Raw genomic sequence first — 19636 nt, 5'->3', positions numbered from 1 at the left:
GTCTTATTTTTTCTTAACTTTATGATTGTTTTATAGTTATTATCAGAAGTTGGTTTGGTTTGATTATAGCTACTCCTCCATAGCCAGAATCAGAAGTCCTTCATCTATTGAGATTTTATTTTATTTTATTTTTTGATTATACTTTAAGTTCTAGGGTACACGAGCACAACATGCAGGTTTGTTACATATGTATACATGTGCCATGTTGGTGTGCTGCACCCATTAATTCGTCATTTACATTAGGTATATCTCCTAATGCTATTTTAATGATTAAAATGCTAGCTTCTATGAATTTATTTGACATTTTTAAGGATTTGTTATTTTTTCAAAACTTCTCTAAGATAGCAATAGTGTTATTTCAACTGTCTTCCTTCTTTAGCTCTATTGGATCTATTTTTGTATGTTTATACTATTCTCTTTGTAAGGTGTCTTGGTTCTCCTCATGTATTTGCTAATTCTTGGTTGTCAGTTCATCTATATTTGAATCCAACTTGGCCTGCCTGCTGTATTATCAATAGCCTGTCTCTGGTGCTATAGAGGTGGAATGGTGCCTATGCAGCAACGCTGTGCTGGCAATTTGTCTTCTGAATATAGAGAATCCCTGTTCCTTCTGGTTGTCAGTGGTTCATCAGACACTTTTCTGCTCCAGCCCAGTGCAAACTCAATGCTAAACATCATTTAAAAGAGTAACTTATCCAGCTCTTCGGGCCCATATTCTCAGATAGATTATTTTGTTAAGCTTAACAAGATATAGTTCTAAGAAAGCCAGAGCTGCTCTAGGATCCACATGAAGTTTTTATTTATGAAGAAAGTAGCTGATTAATAACAGCAGAAACCCTCTAAATGCACAACTAAATATTAATTGAAGTGCTTTAACTGTGCCTCTATCATTTTGAAGAAATTTGGCCCAAATCTATTAGCAAAAGGATGCTTTTCTGATTTGGAGAGGACTCAAGTCATATTAATCCTGCTCTTTCACTTCTCGATGTATTTATGGGGGCCAGATGGTGTGTGGTAAGGATATGGGCTTTCAAATTAGAGAAACCTCAGTTTGAAGCTACACTTTATTTTCATGTATTGTATGACTTTTCAAAAATGACTGTGTCTCAAAAATGACTTCTTCGTGACTGTGTAATTCTCAAAAATAGACTTATTCATTCCTACCTTACAGGATTAGTGTGAGGGGTTAAATAAGTGCATAAAAGTTTTGGCATAATGCTGTACCTGATCCTCAATAATTGATAGATGTTGTGGTTGTAGTTCTTGTACAGTATCTAAACTCATAGTTTTATTCAATACCAGACATCTTTGAGATTCTATTGGTGTATTTAACCACAACCAACTACTATCACAGAACTTTCAGAACTTTTTCAGTGATATTAACTCCCCATTCCTATTAGTTTTCCCGGACTGGCATAACTAAGTATCATACACAGCGTGGCTTAAACAACAGAAATTAATTTTCTCATAGTGCTGGATACTAGAAGTCTGAGATCCAAGTGTCAACAAGCTTGGTTTCTTCCGAGGCCTCTCTCCATGGCTTGTAGATGGCTATCTTTTGCCCTGTATTATCATGTGATCTTCCTTCTGTGTGGCTTATGTCCCAGTTTCTTCTTCTTATAAGCACATCAGTCATATGGTATTAGGGACCACCAAAATGACCTGACTGTAGCTTAATTACCTCTTTAAAGACCCCATCTTCAAATGCAGTCACATTCTGAGGTACTGGGGGTTAGGCCTTCAAGATACAAATTTTGGAGGAGACACGATTCAGCCCATAACACCATTCTTCTCGATTCCTCCTATATTAAGGGATATCACCAGAAAAAAAAAATAGCACTTTTAAAACATCATGTTCATCCACAAAAGCACCTGCACTGAGTTACTGAATCAATTATTTTGTCTTTAAAAAGGGTTACAGAGAAAATATCTACTTGATCAAGATTTAGTGCCTTTCGCAAAACTACAGTTGAAACCATTTTCATAATTTTACCAGCTTTCCTTAGATGACACAACCTGAATTTATTATTGAGCCTAAAATTTAAATTCTAGCAAAGCTTTCATCTCTAGGCAGTGATAAATATAGGATTCAACATATTTTCTTTTTTTCCTGGCTTCTAGAACTATAGACAGATAGATAGAGATAGACATACTTTAAAATATAGTTCAGAGATAAGTTTTGTTCCTGAAACAATTGTTTCCTCTTCTTTGCTTCTTTCTAAACTAATTTATACTTTTATTTATTTGTTCTGCACCTGAAAATATTGTTTGTTATATTTTGATATCCGTTCAAATGATAATAATTAAAGACATCCCCATTACTCTTATTCCCAATTCTGACCATGCTGCTGCGGTGATACAGGGCCAAAAGGTACCATGAAAGCAGAAATGCACGAAGGAAACATGAGCAAAAATACCTGTAAAGGAGGAATTAATAAGCACTGAGAGAGTAGACACCTTGTATTAATTTTCATATACATATCCCAGTAGAAAATGCAACATCGCTGATTATTTACTATATTTCTGTAAATAATTCTCATATATAATAATTGAAAATCAAAGACCACATTTTATTTAATAATGCCATACTTTTAAAAATTTACTCTGTTTTCACATTTTCCATCAGGCTTTAATAAAAACAAATTATTTACTAATCCAAATATTAAAGATCACTTATGTTTAATTATAGTCATTATAAATCAGATAGATGTTTTTCCTTCTTTAACAGATCTTGAGCTTACTTACATGGTTCTTTCCTATCATTAGCGAAGCTGATATTCTGCTTGTTGGTTGATACTGCATCATTCTCTTCAGCTGGTTTCCACCTCTCCCAATCATTCCAAGGTGAAGGGTTCAGAAAGACCTCACAGGAGGGAGAAGAAGCCCTGCTCTGCATCTGTAGTCTTCCTTCACAGTTCTTCATTCAGAGCTTTTGATTTGACTTTTCATGTTGCAAGTATGTGTCCTGAGCCAAAAGGGGATGTGATAAGTGACTGCAAATGGATTACAGACAACTGGTCTCCACTTCTACTAATGAAAACACAGTGCAGTGTATCTGACCTGCTGCTGGGTCCGCAGCACTGTGATTTCTACCTGACAGGAGAAACACAACGCTCAGGACGGTGATTTTTCCCAGAGTTAAATTGGACTATAATTCTTTGCTATGGTGACTCTAAAGTTTCCCACAACCATATATTTCCTTATGAATAAACCTTTTTGCTTGTGTGTGTGTGTGTGTGTGTGTGTTTCTGTTATAAAGGCTAAAAGTCTTGAAGCTGATTTTGAGAGAGAAGTAGCGTTAAGTGTTTCTGGTGTGGAGAATAAAGGAAGATGAATAGAGAACAGGTTGTCAAGGTTAAATAATGACAATAAGAGCTATCTGTTATTAATTAATATATCCCAGGCTCTGTGCTAGTGTTTGTATACGTTGTCTCATTAAATCCTTTGATTTAAGTCTTTGAAAGCTTAGAAGTAATGTGAATGCCTGACCCTCAGTTATACAGTTAACTTGGGAAGGTATTGAGGGCAGAGTTCAGAGCTCTCCTATTCCCAAAGTGAAAACCACTGACTTTGAATTATGCTGTTCATTGCTCATCAAGAGCAAAATGGCCCATTATTACCAAGTTGACTGTTTAAAAGGGCATTATGTTTATCTGGCCAAGATTACATTTCTCTCCCAGCCTAGAGGTCGCTATGAAAATGAATGGAGTCTTCCAGTCCTCCAGTTTTCTGATGTTTTCTAGTTTTAGTATCTGTTGTTTTTTCCCTTCTTGGAAATACATGAGTTATGTTCCTTAGAACCCAAATTTGGGAGTATGAACCCACACCAACTCAAAAGATTATAGAGAATGTCTGTTATCCAGACAGTTTTCTAAGTGCTGAGTTTACAGCCATGAACAACACAAGTAAAATTCCCAATATTCATGGAATCTTTATTCTAGCTAGAGGAAACAGATACCACATATGTTAAAGTAAAGTATATAGACTTTTAGGATATAATGTGTTAGATACTAAGGAGTGTGATAAAGCTAGGAATACTGGTAGAAGGTTGGGGGTTACAATTTTCAGAGGTGTGTTCAGGAAATGTCTCACTGAGCTGGAGCATTTCAGTAAAGACCTGAAGGCAGTGAAGAGGCAAGCCACCAGATATAAAAGTCTGAAAGTAGAAGCATGCCTGGTATGTTCCAAGATCAGCCAGGGAGCCAGTATGGGTGGAAGAGAATGAGTTTTAAAAAAAGAGTAAACCAGAGGAGTTCTCAGAGGATCTTGTGGAGCATTGTAAAGATATCATCAATGGGATGTCATTGGAGAGTAGGCTTTGGAGAGTAGGAGTGACCTAATTTGGTTTATGGATAATGGGATTATTCTAGCTTCTGTGTTAGGATCAATCAATGCTCACACAGAAGAGAGCAAGGGCAGCAGGAAAGAGAACACTAGGACAGTTGTGGTACTGATCCAAATGAGAGATGATGATAGTTCTGAGCAATGTAACACTAGTGGAGACATGCTGAACGTTCTGAGCAAATTTTGAAGGTAGAATCAATAGGATTTGGCCATAGATCGGGTGGAAGTATAAAAAAGAAGTAAAAGACAATTTCAAGTTCCCTGTCCGCCCCCTCCCCAAGAACTAGAAGCATGGAATTAATGAGGTAAGGTAGACCACTGGGAGATCAAGCTTAGGGATGAAGATTGGGAATCAGAGGCTTGTTACGTTGCAGATGCTGTCAGACACCGAAGAGAGTGACCCAAAAGGCAAATGCCCTTCCTAAGAAAAGCCTGGAATTTGTCAGTGTATAAGTGATTTTTAAAAGAGGACTAGCTATATAATTTGTGGAGTCCAGTAAGAAATGAAAATGCAGGAGTCTAACAATTATTACAGACTTCAAAACATTCACAGCAGAGCATTAAACCAAGCATGGGGTCCTCCTAGTACAGGGTCTAGTGTACAAGTGCACACCCATGAAGCCTGTCTTGGTTTAAGTGTATAATTCTAAATATGATCAGCAAGTGAGCAAGAGATATAGAGAAAAGGACTAAGTAGTAAAACTAGGAAGATATTTAATGTAAACAAGACAGGAACAAAATAAAAACGTTTGATATGAGCTTGGTCGTGGTTCCAGGCTCATCCAGCAAAGCTGAATGGTTGCCTCTGGTTTTTGCAATTTTCAATTGCTAGGGGAATTTTATGAGTTTGGACTTTTGCATGACAGATTGATTTGGGGTGTTACCACCCACAGGGCAACTCCAGTTTCTCTATAAACTTCTTCATCTTAAAAAAAAAAATCACTTCTAGTAGTAAATGGTATTTTGAAGTCCATTGTCTGCTAAAAAGCAAAAGAAAACCCATTTTTTGATGCAAGTTTCACTTTGGCAGACATACAGATGAGGAAGTAGAAACAGAAGCAGAGAAATACAGGCTGTCAGTGTGAGTGTAGCTTTCTAACTGGTCAAGTGATATGCAAAGCAGCCAGACAGAACCTGGTGACTAAAACAAAGTGGGAAGATTAAACCATCGCAGAAATATTCAGGAATAAATACTGAATCTGTTTCTTATCACGTGACATAAGGTTGCTTTGAGTGTTAGATTTCATAATAGTTTACCTTAGTTGCTAAGGGGTTGCAAACATACCGGGTTGGATGTCAGAGTCTGTGGCGGTCTGTGCACTGGTAGCTGGTTGAAAGCAAAAGACTGACCTTTATCCTGGAAAAATATGCTCTTCTCCCTCCTCACTCTTCCCGGAGTCTAAATGATTCCACGTCATGACCTACATTGAGTAGACCTTGATATGTACAAATGGCCTATTCAGAGTTTGAAGAGGTAACTGTAATAGGTCCCAGAAAAAAATTCGTATTAGTATGCTCCATTGCCACAGCTAACCCCTGGCTTATCTAGAGATTGCTTACATCTGCTTCAGTGCATCTGACTGCTTCAGGTTCAAAATATCCATGGGGCGTGGAGGCAGAGTAACAAGCCATCAGTGCGTGTGATAAAAAAGATAGTCCCCATCCTCTGCGTGTTAGTATTTTGGAGTGACAGGGCCAGGAGGGAGCACATAAGAGCAGGCTGGGAAAGAGAAGATTATTATTAACATATCCAGTATCATTGCTAGCATCTCTTGAATTTTTGTGGGCTAGTGGGAGTTAATACAGTCCCCTTCTGCATTCTGATGAGCTGTAACTTTGAGATAAAGAGCTGTTATATTATTCTAAGAATGTGGCCCAGGCAATAAATATGGTCTTGAGTTCACATTTGGACAAAATTTTATTCTGTCTACATTGAAGTGAGATTACAAAGGCCTTTTCCTCGACATCATGTAGTCAGAGCCTGGCTATCAGCTCTTCTCTAAACAAAACTGTCTGGTTTGAATAAGTGTCTAATTGGTCCCTCCTTTGCCCTATACACCTGGAAGGATACTTTGTTAGTGTCTATTTAGATGCAAAGTTGTAGGGTAAAGAATGTTTCTTGAGCTATCTTGTATCTATAAGAGATTTTATATCATTCTCTTGTAACCCTGTAACTCCTCTATGAGAAAAGTATTACTGCCAAACCCACCCCGTGACATAGATAAGAACTTACTGTTCAGAGAAGAAAATAAGATAACGTATTTGTCCAATAACCAGGGAAGATTCATTAGTTTGGATTGTAGTCTGGTGGGTTGGTTTGGGGCTTTTATCACCCAGAAAGTAACTCTAGAGTTTAGCTGTAAACTTTATCTTTTAAAAAAATGTATATAAGTAGTGGTTCTAGAGTTCATACCCAGTCTACTGGAACATATTCCTTCCACAGCCCTCTACGAAAGCTAGGCCACTGTGAGGTTGCGGACTTTAGGGTATGATTTGTGTGTGTGTGTTTTAACTTTTATTTTAAGTTCAGGGATACAAGTACAGGTTTGTTATACAGGTAAACTTGTGTCATGGGGGTTTGTTGTACAGATTATTTTATCACACAATATGATTTTGTGGATTTTTTTTTAACTTTTATGTTCCTGTATGGCTCAAGCAATTAGAATTTTCTATAGGTATACAAAAATCCATGCATTTTAAAAAATCAAGAGCTCATTTTCCAATGTTAAACGTAGTCTCTTAACTTCTTATTAAATATGGGAGATATTCAGAATTCTATAATCCATGCTATTAAGGATTGAGTTTCTCTAGAATGACAGTAGGTGGCATTTATATTTCTTTGCTTGTTTTGCTGTTACTGCTTTCATTGAGGTTATGACATGTATGACTTTTTCAAAGATGAATTTCAAAAACTCAGTGTAATCATACATAGTCCATGGTCCTGTAACAAATGCTAGACCACTGTAAGGTTGTGGACTTTAGGGTATGATTTTGTGGATTTTTTAACTTGTATTTTAAGTTCAGGGATACAAGTGCAGGTTTGTTATATAGGTAAACTTGTGTCATAGGGGTTTGTCGTACAGATTACTTTTATCACCCATGTATTAAGCCTAGTACCCGTTATGATTTTTCCTGATCCTCTCCCTCCTCACACCCTCCACCCTCCAAAAGGCCCCAGTGTGTGTTGTTCCCCTCTATGTCTCCATGTGTTTTCATCATTTAGTTCCCACTTATAAGTGAGAACGAGCGGTATTTGGTTTTCTATTCTTGTGTTAGTTTGCTAAGGATTTTGTTAGATGCCTTTCCTGTATTAAACTCACATTAAAAATTTTCAGAGGCTGTTTTAAGAAAGTACATAATCAAGATCAGCATTTTGGTATAATTTGAAAGTATAGCATCTAATGAAGAGCTTGCTACACTAACCATGGTACTATTTGATTCTAATGTCTGTGTTTATTACATCTTTCATTGAGTTGGCTTGCCAAAAGGATAGATTGCGGTAATTTATTTAACGAGGAAGCTAGCATTCCAGAGTCCTCTTCATGTCTAATATCTAGCAGGATTAAATTTACTATATATCGCAGAAGTTATTCCAAATAAGAGAAGACTATTATCATTTATATTTTTGGTAGCAGAGAAAACTTACAGGATGTTTATTACAAAAATATTTTTATACTATTTGGACTAGTACTATACATGTTAGCAAGACTAACAGATTAAGGCACATTTAAAAAATCCAACTAGTCAGTATAGGTGTTCCCATCATTTTATGGCTGTTTCAACGCTGGATTTGTTTGTCTATTTTTAGGCTAAATTGATGTGAAAGAGTCTGACTGGAACAAAACTGATGGTTTTCTTTGAATGGCGTTGGAACATGTATGGGTGTGGTTTGTACTTTGCCACATTCTTTTCTTACCTTTATGTCCTCTCTCTGCAGTGCATTTTCTATGTAGATTGTTGCAGCAATACTAGCCTGAAAATAAGCAGGAATTCAAAAAAGATTAACCAACACTAGAGAAGCTTAGGAATGTTTACAATAACAGGTTGCTTAAAAGTAGATGGCAAAGCTTAGGGAGATTTATGAGCTGTAAAGATACATATTCCTGTTTCATTGGGATGATCTTAATTGTAGTAAATCATGTAAACTTTGTAGTAAATCTTGTTAAAGGGTTTTCCAGGCTTACAATGGTCTCTTATGCAAGGACAGCCTTAGTGGTAGATGAATTGGACAGTAAATTCAGCAATGTGCATGATATGATTTTATATCCAAAGACAGTCTCTTAACTTGTGCCTCACATCCTGCTCATGGTTTGGACAGTTCTTTACCTCAAGGTTTTGCCATCTGTTAAGGGAAACCTTCTGCTCTAGGAAAAGGCAACACTAATGCTGATTCAGTTATTTACCCTTGAGGGTGAATTTTTTTTTTGTTTTTTGTTTTTTGCTGTTGTTCCTTCATTAAAAAGGACACAATTAGTTTGATCTTGAGGACTGCCAGATGAAATCTAACTAGTATGATACATTTTAGCAAGAATAACAGATTAAAACATATTTTAAAAATCCAACTAATCAGGATTAGAATATTCAGCGATGTAAATAGAGTGAACAGATCTATTAACGAGGGTTGTCGATATGACAAAGGGAGAATCTGTTTACAGTCTTAAGATGTGGTTTCTCCGTGGCCTCAGTATCCCAAGTTATTTGGGGAAAATTCTATTTTGAGCTCAGGACATGAAAAACGGAACCAGATCAAAGGTTTTTGTTTCTGTTTGTAAAGAAGGAGATACTGCTGTTTCTGCTTCCATACCATAATCAAAAAGAAAAAGCCAAAGCAGTGATGTTAGCTTTGGTTTTTTCAGAATCTTAACCTCTAGGTTGTAGAAAGCAAAGCCTTCCAGAAAGATCCCTCTGTCCGTAAGTATCAGAGCAGTCAATTTCAGTGGGATAAGGGCAAGCAATGAGCACCAGGGGAGAATTTCAGAATGCAGTGTCCAGGACCATATCCCCAGTGCATATATCTTGGAGTGAGGAGATCTTACATATTTCTTAAAAGCAATTGACTTATTTTGATATGATGCTATCATTGAGAACCTTCTGGAAGTGTTCTTTCGAGGGATTGTTAAAAAAAAATCCAGCCCTTATGACATGCTTGTGATTTATTATATTTGGTAGTTGGAATTATGTAAGGATGTGAAGATGCAACCACTAGCATTATTCAAGCACTGGTGTGTAGTAGTGATGTTCTGGAATGTTGCATTCCCACTCTATTTCACTATATATACTTACCTTCTGGGTTAAACTTATTGCTAAAATAACACTTGGCCCACTAGTACCTTCTAAAGAAGGTCTGCGTGGCATTAAGTGTTAGTGTTTTGCCAGACTGGTTTGGTCGCCTTCCTTACGTATATTTATTTATAATCTAAAAAGGAAAATAAGCTCCACCAGCTTGGTTGTTTGTATTTTTATTTTAAGAAATTGGGTTCGGTTTAAAAAATAACCTTACTCATTTACATTTGCAGGTTAGGATAACAGGAATCGTTGACTGTAATTAAGGACAATTTCAATAAATGCCTTTTAATGTGCCTTTAGCAGAGAAGCTGAAACAATTTTAGAAAATGGTATGTTATTTGCTTTATCTCCTACTGTTAGGCTTACCAATAGTTATTCTTTTTTTTTTCTCCCCTCAGATGTACATCCAGACAACAACACTTACTGTCTCCATGAGTTTAAGTGCTTCAGTGTCTCTGGGCATGCTCTATATGCCCAAGGTTTATATTATAATTTTTCATCCAGAACAGAATGTTCAAAAACGCAAAAGGAGCTTCAAGGCTGTGGTGACAGCTGCCACCATGCAAAGCAAACTGATCCAAAAAGGAAATGACAGACCAAATGGCGAGGTGAAAAGTGAACTCTGTGAGAGTCTTGAAACCAACAGTAAGTCATCTGTAGACTTTCCGATGGTCAAGAGCGGGAGCACTTCCTAATAGATGTACGTTGAACATTCTTCTCCTAGTCTTGGGGATTGTGCTACATGTTTCCAGGGGCATGGTGGTACCCACATACCGTTACACCATCACATTTAGAACCATTTGGTGAAAAGCAAATGGTCTCAAGATGAGAGGCTGTTCTACAGAGTACAAACTTGCTCACAAAATCTCTTTTACAAAGCATGACATTTCATATCTTTCTTTTGAAGCATTATGAAACTTGATATTTGAAAGCATCATCTTTTTATAAAAGTTGTATTTTAGTACTTAGAAACAATTCCACAATTTTTCTTGTTCAATATTGGGTGCTTTTTATAGTATCAATAGTTTACTGATATTTATGGAATATGCTACTACAGATCTTACACAAATAAATGATGTTATTTGTGCCTTTAGGGAAATGAGAACTCTAGTTAGCCAATACATGTAGTTAAGTCACAGTCAATACTTGTTTGTCCCACGTGGTCCCCTTTCCTTGGGCTTCCTGAGGGCTTCCCTTGACTTCACTTCTTGGATTTATTAAGATAATTAAAGTTCTTCTTAAAAGGCTCATGATCCTGGAAATAGAATATTTTCTACAGCCACCTTTCCATTTTTTTATTTTCTTTACCTATTTTCTTCTCTACAGTCCACCCAGGAAGGAGCACATGATAACAATACACAGAAATCTGTGCTCAACCAGTAGAATTTAACTGATCTATTGAAGCCCATTTTGGTATCTATGAAAGAGTGGCAAATATAGATTGAAGATTTGTATGGTAAAATACCAGAAAGCTGAATATGGTAAACATTACAACTTTACCTTACTGGGTTCTACAGATGAATCAAAAAAGAAAGAAAAGCAAAGGTACTTGTGTTAGAGTGGCTTCCAGTCTTTTGGAATATAGCATAGGTATTCAATATTTGTTTTTTCTGTTTGAAACAGGAGCTTGCTCTGTTGCCCAGGCTGGAGTGCAGTGGTATGATCTAGGCTAACTGCAGCCTCTACCTCCTGGGCTCAAGTGATCCTCCCACCTCAGCCTTCCAAATAGGTAGGACTGCAGTCATGTGCCGCCATGCCCAGCTAATTTTGTTTGTTTGTTTGTTTGTTTGTTTTGTAGAGGCAGGGTCTCACTATGTTGCCTAGGCTGGTCTCTAACTCCTAGGCTCAAGTGATCCTCCCACCTAAGTCTCCAAAAGTGCTAGGATTACAGGTGTGAGTTACCACACCTGCCCAGGCATTCAGTAATTAAGGACAAAATCCTATGCAAAAATATTCTCTTCCTCTCATATTCATCCAGCAGTCTGTATCCCCTATTCTCTATACTTTTGACACTAAATACAAGAAAAAACTAAAAAATAATTTTATTTGGTTTAATTATTGTAGCAACTTACGGTCTACATTCCATCTACAAACCTTCTTTTCCATCAAGATTTCTGGATGAACATTGTCTACTCTAATTTACCATACACAGAACTATCCCGTGATAGTTAATTAGCATTGCTTAATTAGACATATTGGTTTCAGTTACTGTCAGCTTACCTGGAATCATTAGCCAGATTGGTTCTAAAAAGATTACCTTCAGGTCACCAATACCAAATTTAGTCACATGTAGAGAAATGAACTTTACAAGAATTTCACAAACGCCCCCCACATATTCACCTTTCTGCAAACATGAAACCTTGTGAAGTAAGAAATATGAGAAGCAAGGTAAGGATGGGCTTTAGTAACAAATCATTACAATCATCTCTGAGTATAGGTAAGCAGTTTACTAATGATAAACCTATTTCATAATTGCCATTAAAGGCATCAAAGTACAATGCTTGCGATTTGAGGACAGAATTTTATCTTTATTCCTACCTTGAGAACATCAGTGTAGGAAGTTGAAACCTATTATAGGATGCCAATAAACTGCTGTTGGCCAGTGATATAATTTGAACACTGGCATGTCTCAGTATGACTCACCAGAGTCTATTGTTATACCTGTTTTTCTCGATCTCTGTTTTTTTTTTGTTTTGTTTTGTTTTTTTTTTTGTTTGTTTGTTTGTTTTTTTTTTTAGCAACAATCCAGAAAACTTTATAAAATATGGTTGCCAAATAAAAGAACCAAACTTAGAGTAATATAAATATCAGTCATCCAGACTCACCTTTGGAAAGTGGTGGAGAAAAAATTTAATAAACTTTTTCAACACTTTAAAGAATAAATAGATGCCCTGAAAAACAAAATTCTCAGTATTGATAGGAACTAATCTCATATTGTTGAAGTAAATCTCATACATACACTGTTTTCCTTTGGTTATTTCCTGTTAATGTTGAGTTGAAATGGAAATTATATAGCATGCATGTATTTCTCTATTTTCTCTAAAATAAGAATGAAAGACTGCAAAAACAAGGCCTATTTGGTGGGTAAGCCTATAATATTCTGGAGGAGTCAGATGCTCACTTTTAGAAGGTCAGGTAAAGTCAAAAAGTGAATCAAGATAATATCAATTACTGCCTAAAAAAAAAGGTTTAATTGTACTTTGGAGATTTTAGTGCATTGATCTTTTACAGGAGTATAATTTGGTTTGAATAAGTTGGGCCCAAGTAAAGTGATTATGGTGTACTCATACAGGAGAGAAAGATGTATGACATCTTTACACATCCTTCCACAATCCTACTCCAGGTCACCATTTTTAACCTTTGTTCACTTACATGGCCATTCTACAATGAAAGGGTAAATTTGTGTCCAAGATTTTAAAGTTCCTAAAGTTACACAGAATAAATGTAAGTAATATGAAGCTGGATGGGAAACCAATGAATGCCGTGTTAGTTGCTGAATTTGCAGACTATAGTTTACATTTTTAAAAAAGGTCAAGTGTTATTTCACAACAGAGTGTGATGGGAGTTAGAAACAAAGTTGATATATATGAATTTTGCCAACTGTACCCAATTAACAAATGCTGTACGTAGTATTCTTTAAGCTATGTTCATGAATAATTCATGAAAACAGCTGCTGCTGGAGGTAGATTTGTTTTCTCTAGCTTATGAACACAGTGTGGTGCACACAAGGAAATTAATTTACTGTTGCTGTGCTCAAAAACTGATTTTCATATGAGCATATTCATCACCACTGTGAAAAAAATCTCCCTATGAACTCATCTGTACATCTCTGATTCATTTTGCTCTATAGTACTTCTGGGATAAAGATTCTTGCGAGATATCTGCCACCCACAAAGTTTGTCCCTTATCATTGCTTTCATGTTGACTAAATCATCTGTTTCCAGAGCCTTACACTTCCTTTTCTAACCAGTAGAAAAATTAGCATTACTCTCCTTTTGTGAATTCTATTCTCAATTCTCAATAGAATCCTACCACTTTCTTTCTAGAAACAATGTTTAAGAGTTCAAAAAATAATATATAAATTTTTAATTAGCTACAGATCCCCAAAGTTGGAAAGATCCTTAAAACTGGTCTGATCCAAACTGCCATCTGTCGAATGGACATCTTCTGAAAACTATATTGTTCAATATCTATCAGCTCTTGTTACTCTATTTCAACCATAATTCTTTTTCTAGCTATATACAAATTTTATAACCATTTCCTACATTTTAGTTATTGTTGAAAATATTGAACAGTGCAGGAAGTTGGATGACCCTTTTAACAGTCATTTTTATCACTCTTATGACAATTTTTCTCCACCTTGTCTGTGAAGACTAAAGTCCTTCAAAAACAGAACCAAAGAACAGATTTTATTTTCTTAGAGGAAATTTAGAGGCATATGAGAGCATTATATAAATTAAAAATGAAAAGTAAAAGTGAGTGATCATAGAAAATCATTGTGTTTCACTTCACACCAAACCAAATGTAACAAATGTTTTACCTTTGGAAAGGTTAAGTAGAAAGTACAACTCCATTAGGTCTCATGTATGGTTCATGGAAAGAAAAGGAAGGAAGGAAGGAAGGAAGGAAGGAAGGAAGGAAGGAAGGAAGGAAGGAAGGAAGGAAGGAAGGAAGGAAGGAAGGAAGGAAAGAAAGAAGGGAGGGAGGGAGGGAGGGCGGGAGGGAGGCTGGCTCTGTATTGATTCTTCCAGATTACAGCTGTTCCATCCCAGTCTATTCTGCTTTCATCCTTACAGGAACTCAGTATTGTAGGTTTTGAACCAGTGATAAAACTGAGGCCCGGTAACCTGGCCCAATGACTTTTTTTCCACTCATTTTGCAGGGACTAGAATGTAGTTCAAAACCAGGTCTAAAGTCTACTTCCTTTGCACTGTGCCACAGTAATAACTTAGAAGGGTAAGCAATGTGGATAAGATAAGCAAATATGTCAACTATTTTTAGCCTGAAGCTCATAATATTCAATGAAATAAAAAATAACAGAACACATCTGTAGTAGCACTTCTTAGGGCTATCTGAGTTAATTTTAGTGGTTGTGAATTTTGTATGAACTTGGTCTCTGGTAAGAACTTGTCTAGTCCATCAATAGTGTCACTACAATGGAATGAGTCTGATTGTCAGTTATTTCAGAGGAGGAACTTTACAATTTCTAGTCTTATTCGATGTTCAATAAATACATTATTTTCTAAAAATCTGTTTCATCCTGAATTGGATTCATGTATTGAAACACATACATTCTTTGCTTTTTAAAATATCTTTTATCTTACCGTTATTCATTCCAGAATTACACAAAAAAATAGGACATCACATTTGAATTTTAGGACAGAGATTCATTGCATCACATCTTTCAAAAATACAAAGGAATTATTTGAATTTAGATTTATATTCTCCAGAATCTTAGGCATGAGTATATTTTGGCAAAATATCTCTGTAATGGTCTTACAATAATGAGTTTTACTTTATAGTATGTTGGTAACAGAACGATTAAACATTTCTTTTCAGAGTCTTTATTTTCTTAAATATCTTCATTTGTCTCCATTTGATGAAACCAAAAGAAACCATAAATATGCAATGGCAATTCACATATTTACCATTCTATATATTTGATATTTTAGCATGTTTACCTCTAGAGTCTAAGATTATTGTGTATTTTTAAGTGGAAGATGTATTCATTCTCATAGGACAGCTAATTATAATTACTTAACTTTTTTGGTCATTACATCAGCCTCTAAGAATTGAGGTCTTTGACATAGGTAGTAAAAAATATTTTTTGTATTTTGTAGGACAGATAATTGGTCTGTTCTTTCATTTTACATATACGCAAATGCAAAATTTTACCAAAACATTAAAGATTAGCACTTTTATATTTTTAGTTTTCTAGTAAATATCTATATACTATAAATGAGGCTACTGACTTTGACATATTAAAATTGCTGCAGCATTTTTATTTCTGCTGTTATTTAGTTTTTACTACAGTCACGCATTGCTTAATGACATGTTCTAGGAAATGTGTTGTTACGCAGTTTTGTCTTTGTGCAAACATCATTCAGTGTACTTACACAAACCAAATGGTATAGCCTACGACATACCCAGGTGATATGGTATAGCCTAGTCTACCTAGGCTACAAACCTGTACAGCATGTTACTGTCCTGAATTGTGTACACAATTGTAATGCAATGGATATTTGTATATCTAAACGTATCTAAACATAGTAAAGACACAGTAAAAATAGAGTATACAAGATAAAAATGGTATACGTGTAAATAGGGCACTCACTATGAATGGAACTTGTAGGACTGGAAGTTGCCCTGGGTCATTAAGTGAATGAGGGGTGATTGAATGTGAAGGCCTAGGACATGGCAGTACTGTAAATTGCAACCTTTGCCTCTCGGTTCAAGCAATTCTCCTGCCTCAGCCTCCTGAGTAGCTGGGATTCAGGCATGTGCCACCACACCCGGCTAATTTTTGTATTTTTAGTAGAGACGGGATTTCACCATGCTGGTCAAGCTTGTCTCGAACTCCTGACCTCATGATCCACCCGCCTAGGCCTCCCAAAGTGCTGGGATTACAGGCGTGAGCCTCCGCACCCGGCCACTGTAGATATTATAAAAACTCTATACTTAGACTACACTAAATTTATTTTAAACATTTCCTTTTTCAATAATATACTATTTTAGCCTTCTATAACTTTTTAGTTTATAAACTTTTTATTCTTTTTACATTTTGACTTGTTTGTTATAAAAACTTAAAACACAAACACATTGTCCAGCTATAAAAAATATTTTCTTTATACCCTTACTCAAGGATAAAATTTTTTCTATTTTTACGTATTCATTTTACTTTTTAAACGTTTTGTGTTAAAAATTAAGACACACACACACACACACACGCTAGCCTAGGCCTCCACAGTGTCAGGATTATCGATATCACTTCCACCTCCACATCTGATTCCACTGGAAGGGCTTCAGGGGCAATAACAAGCATTGAGCTGTCATCTCTTGGAATAGCAATGCCTTATTCGAGAATACCCCTGAAGGACCTGCCTAAGGCTGTTTTACAGTTATCTTTTTAATGTATAAGTAGAAGAAGTGCACTTTAAAATAATGATAAAAAGTATAGTGTAGTAAATACTTCAACCAGTAACATAGTCTTTCGTTATCATTATCAAGTATTATGTACTGTATATAATTGTATGTGCCATGCTTTTTCATGACTGGCAGGATAGGAAATTTGTTTACACAACAAACCACAAACATGTGAATTATGCGTTGTGCTAAGTGTTGTGTTATGTGTTCACTGGGTGATAGGAATTTTTCAGCTCCGTTATAATCTTATGGGACCACCTTTATATAATGTGGTCTGCTGTCGAGCTGAAACGTCGCCACGCTGTGCATGACTGAGAATGTTTAAAAATAATGAATAACATGCTGTAAAAGCTGGGTATTGTAAAAAAGTCATTACAGGACTTGAATTTTAAAATCATATTAACAAAATGATGTATTATTATATACTATTTTAAGTTGTCCTCATTTATCTTAACAGCTTCCTCTACCAAGACAACATATATCAGCTACAGCAATCATTCAATCTGAAACAGGGAAATGACACAATCTGAAGAGATGTGGTATATGATCTTAAACAATGAACATGAGACTGCAAAAATTCACTCCTGGAGATCTCCATAGACTACAATCAATCAAATCAATAGTCTTGTAAGGAACAAAAATTAGCCATGAGCCAAAAGTATCAATAAACGGGGAGTGAAGAAACCCGTTTAATACAATAAAACCAATGAGTGTCAAGCTAAAGTATTGCTTACTCATGAGCAGTTAAAAAACAAAATCACAAAAGGAAAACTAATGTTAGCTTGTGAAAAAAAAATGCTGTTGAAATAAATCATGTCTGATGTTATTCTTGTAAGTATTTTTCTGTGATTGTGAGAACTCCCGTTCCTGTCCCACGTTGTTCAACTTGTATAAGACAATGAGTCTCTTTCTTGTAATGGCTGACCGGATTGAAGCCCTGGGTTGTGCTAAAAATAAATGCAATGATTGATGCATGCAATTTTTTATACAAATAATTTATTTCTAATAATAAAGGAATGTTTTGCAAATGTTGAGAGTTGTTTCGTTCCAGTTTTAAAGCTAGGGAAAACTCTTCTTTCTAGTTGGCACTTCCGCTGTTTTTTAGCTCCTTCTATGAAAGTGCTGATGTTCTGAGGAAATATTTCTTTGAGGAATGTGTATTTGTACATTTGTGTGCATATGAGGAAGATTGTCTTTTATTCCTATATTAAAAGCATTATTTGTGTAAGACTTTGTGAATATTTCAAGATTTCTGTGGTAGCTTTTCATAGTAACTGCTTCTTTTATGAAGAATCAAGCAATAGTTTGAGGTAAATTGCTTTGAGTTAATTAACAAATGATGAATTAAACTTTGGAGAATGGAATATGAAAATTACCATTTGAAAGTACATCAAAACATGTCACTGAAATTCCCTATTACATTCCTAAATCAAAACTTTTGCATAATGAAATATCCTGTGGTATGTAGTATTAACCTTTTCTCACCTGGGTATAGAAATCACTGAAATCAGTGAAGTAATGGGCCTTACCTAGTACATTCTTCAAAGCAGAGAATTAGCATATTTATTCCCTTGGCACCACTAAAGAAGCCACAGTTCAGATAACATGTCAATGCTTTCTTATTTTCCAAATGAAAACATTCATTGGTTCATAGAACAGTATCATTAAAGAGAGAGGAAATAGGGAGCCTGTCTCATGCTAATAAACCATGCCAGAGTGGATAAAGGGAGGCTGATAATGGCTTTCGAATCTGTTACCATTTTTGTCATGGGCTCCTCTATGCCATACAATCCCAGACATCCATCAAGTCAATGGGTCTCCACAATCATTTTGTTAGTGAATGTTCTCTCTGCTGAGTTAGCTTGGATGGCTCATTGCACTCCTTATAGATATAAAGAGCTGTCTGTGCTCCGTAGCTTCAACCCAGTTACTGACAGTTACTTTATTTAACAGAGAAGTTTGAAGTAGTATAGTGCAAGTTCCTTCAACATACAGTGACATTTCCTAGATAGCTACAAAGATATATTGCTGCATATAGAAGCAAATGTGTATCTTTTCGCTTTTTGTTGAGTTTCTCCTAATAATAATGGTTGTTGTAGATAATATTTAAATCAAGGAGTAAGGGCATTATTTTCAAGTTTTCAGATCATCTGAATTACTGATAATGCAATCCTGTAATCAGGATCCTAAACCCACCTCTAGGTGTGCCTTTCTAGATAAGACTTAGACTAAGCAAATAAACCCATTACTGCATATTAAGTATGTTGTGTCATGTCGCTCAGTACCAATAGCCATACAAGAAGTAATTATAATTGTATTTTAATTTTTAAGTTGATAGGTTTTTTTTTTTCATTTTGGAGATGGTTTGTAGTTTATAAGATGTTTTTTACTTCATTTTAACTAAGTGTCTATATTTTTGGTTGAGAAAATTGCTTGAATTATATAAGCCTTGCATTTCGTTCAGAGAGCAAAACTCAAGTATATTTTTATTTACTAATTTCATTTACTAATTGACTCTAATCAGGTTCGGTGGATGTGACAGGGTGATTATGAGAGCTAAGCTGGCTCTCAGACCAAATGTGGGTTTTCACTATTATTGTTACTTAAAAAAATGTTAAAGTTCTAGGAAGAAAAATAAAATACCAAGCATAATTCATGACATTTCAAAATTCTTCTTCCTACTACCAACCTACCAACAGGTTGTTTTCCCTAAGTACTTTAACAAATAATTGACACTTGTTTGGGGTTATACAAAATCTTATTTAATTCACAATAAAGTTCAATAATAGCTCTTGTGGATTTACATATACCAGTCATCGCTTGTAACATTATCTCAGTGAGAAACATTCTGCTGATGAAACTA

At 35.6% G+C, this 19636-nt stretch overlaps 1 protein-coding gene and 1 long non-coding RNA gene across 2 annotated transcripts in view; one reads left to right on the top strand and one right to left on the bottom strand.

Annotated features, from left to right (window-relative positions):
• GRM8 (glutamate metabotropic receptor 8) overlaps positions 1 to 19422 on the top strand; it is an 814595-nt gene extending 795173 nt beyond the window's left edge. Inside the window, exons 10-11 of the mRNA XM_074036649.1 lie at positions 10029 to 10275; positions 17231 to 19422. Of these exons, the coding sequence (XP_073892750.1) occupies positions 10029 to 10275; positions 17231 to 17280 (297 nt within the window). The 3' untranslated portion in view covers positions 17281 to 19422. The remainder of the gene's footprint in view (positions 1 to 10028; positions 10276 to 17230) is intronic.
• LOC135969919 (uncharacterized) lies at positions 1308 to 5683 on the bottom strand. The gene is made up of 3 exons (XR_010585277.1): positions 5630 to 5683; positions 2746 to 2965; positions 1308 to 1802 (listed from the first exon to the last, which is right to left on the bottom strand). It is a non-coding gene; the product is annotated as an uncharacterized lncRNA (long non-coding RNA).
• Positions 19423 to 19636: the final 214 nt, after the last annotated feature.

Source organism: Macaca fascicularis, chromosome 3, assembly GCF_037993035.2.
Source record: "Macaca fascicularis isolate 582-1 chromosome 3, T2T-MFA8v1.1".
Lineage (NCBI taxonomy): Eukaryota > Metazoa > Chordata > Mammalia > Primates > Cercopithecidae > Macaca > Macaca fascicularis.
The sequence above is the reverse complement of the archived record's forward strand: the minus strand, read 5'-3'. Positions and strand labels throughout refer to the sequence as shown.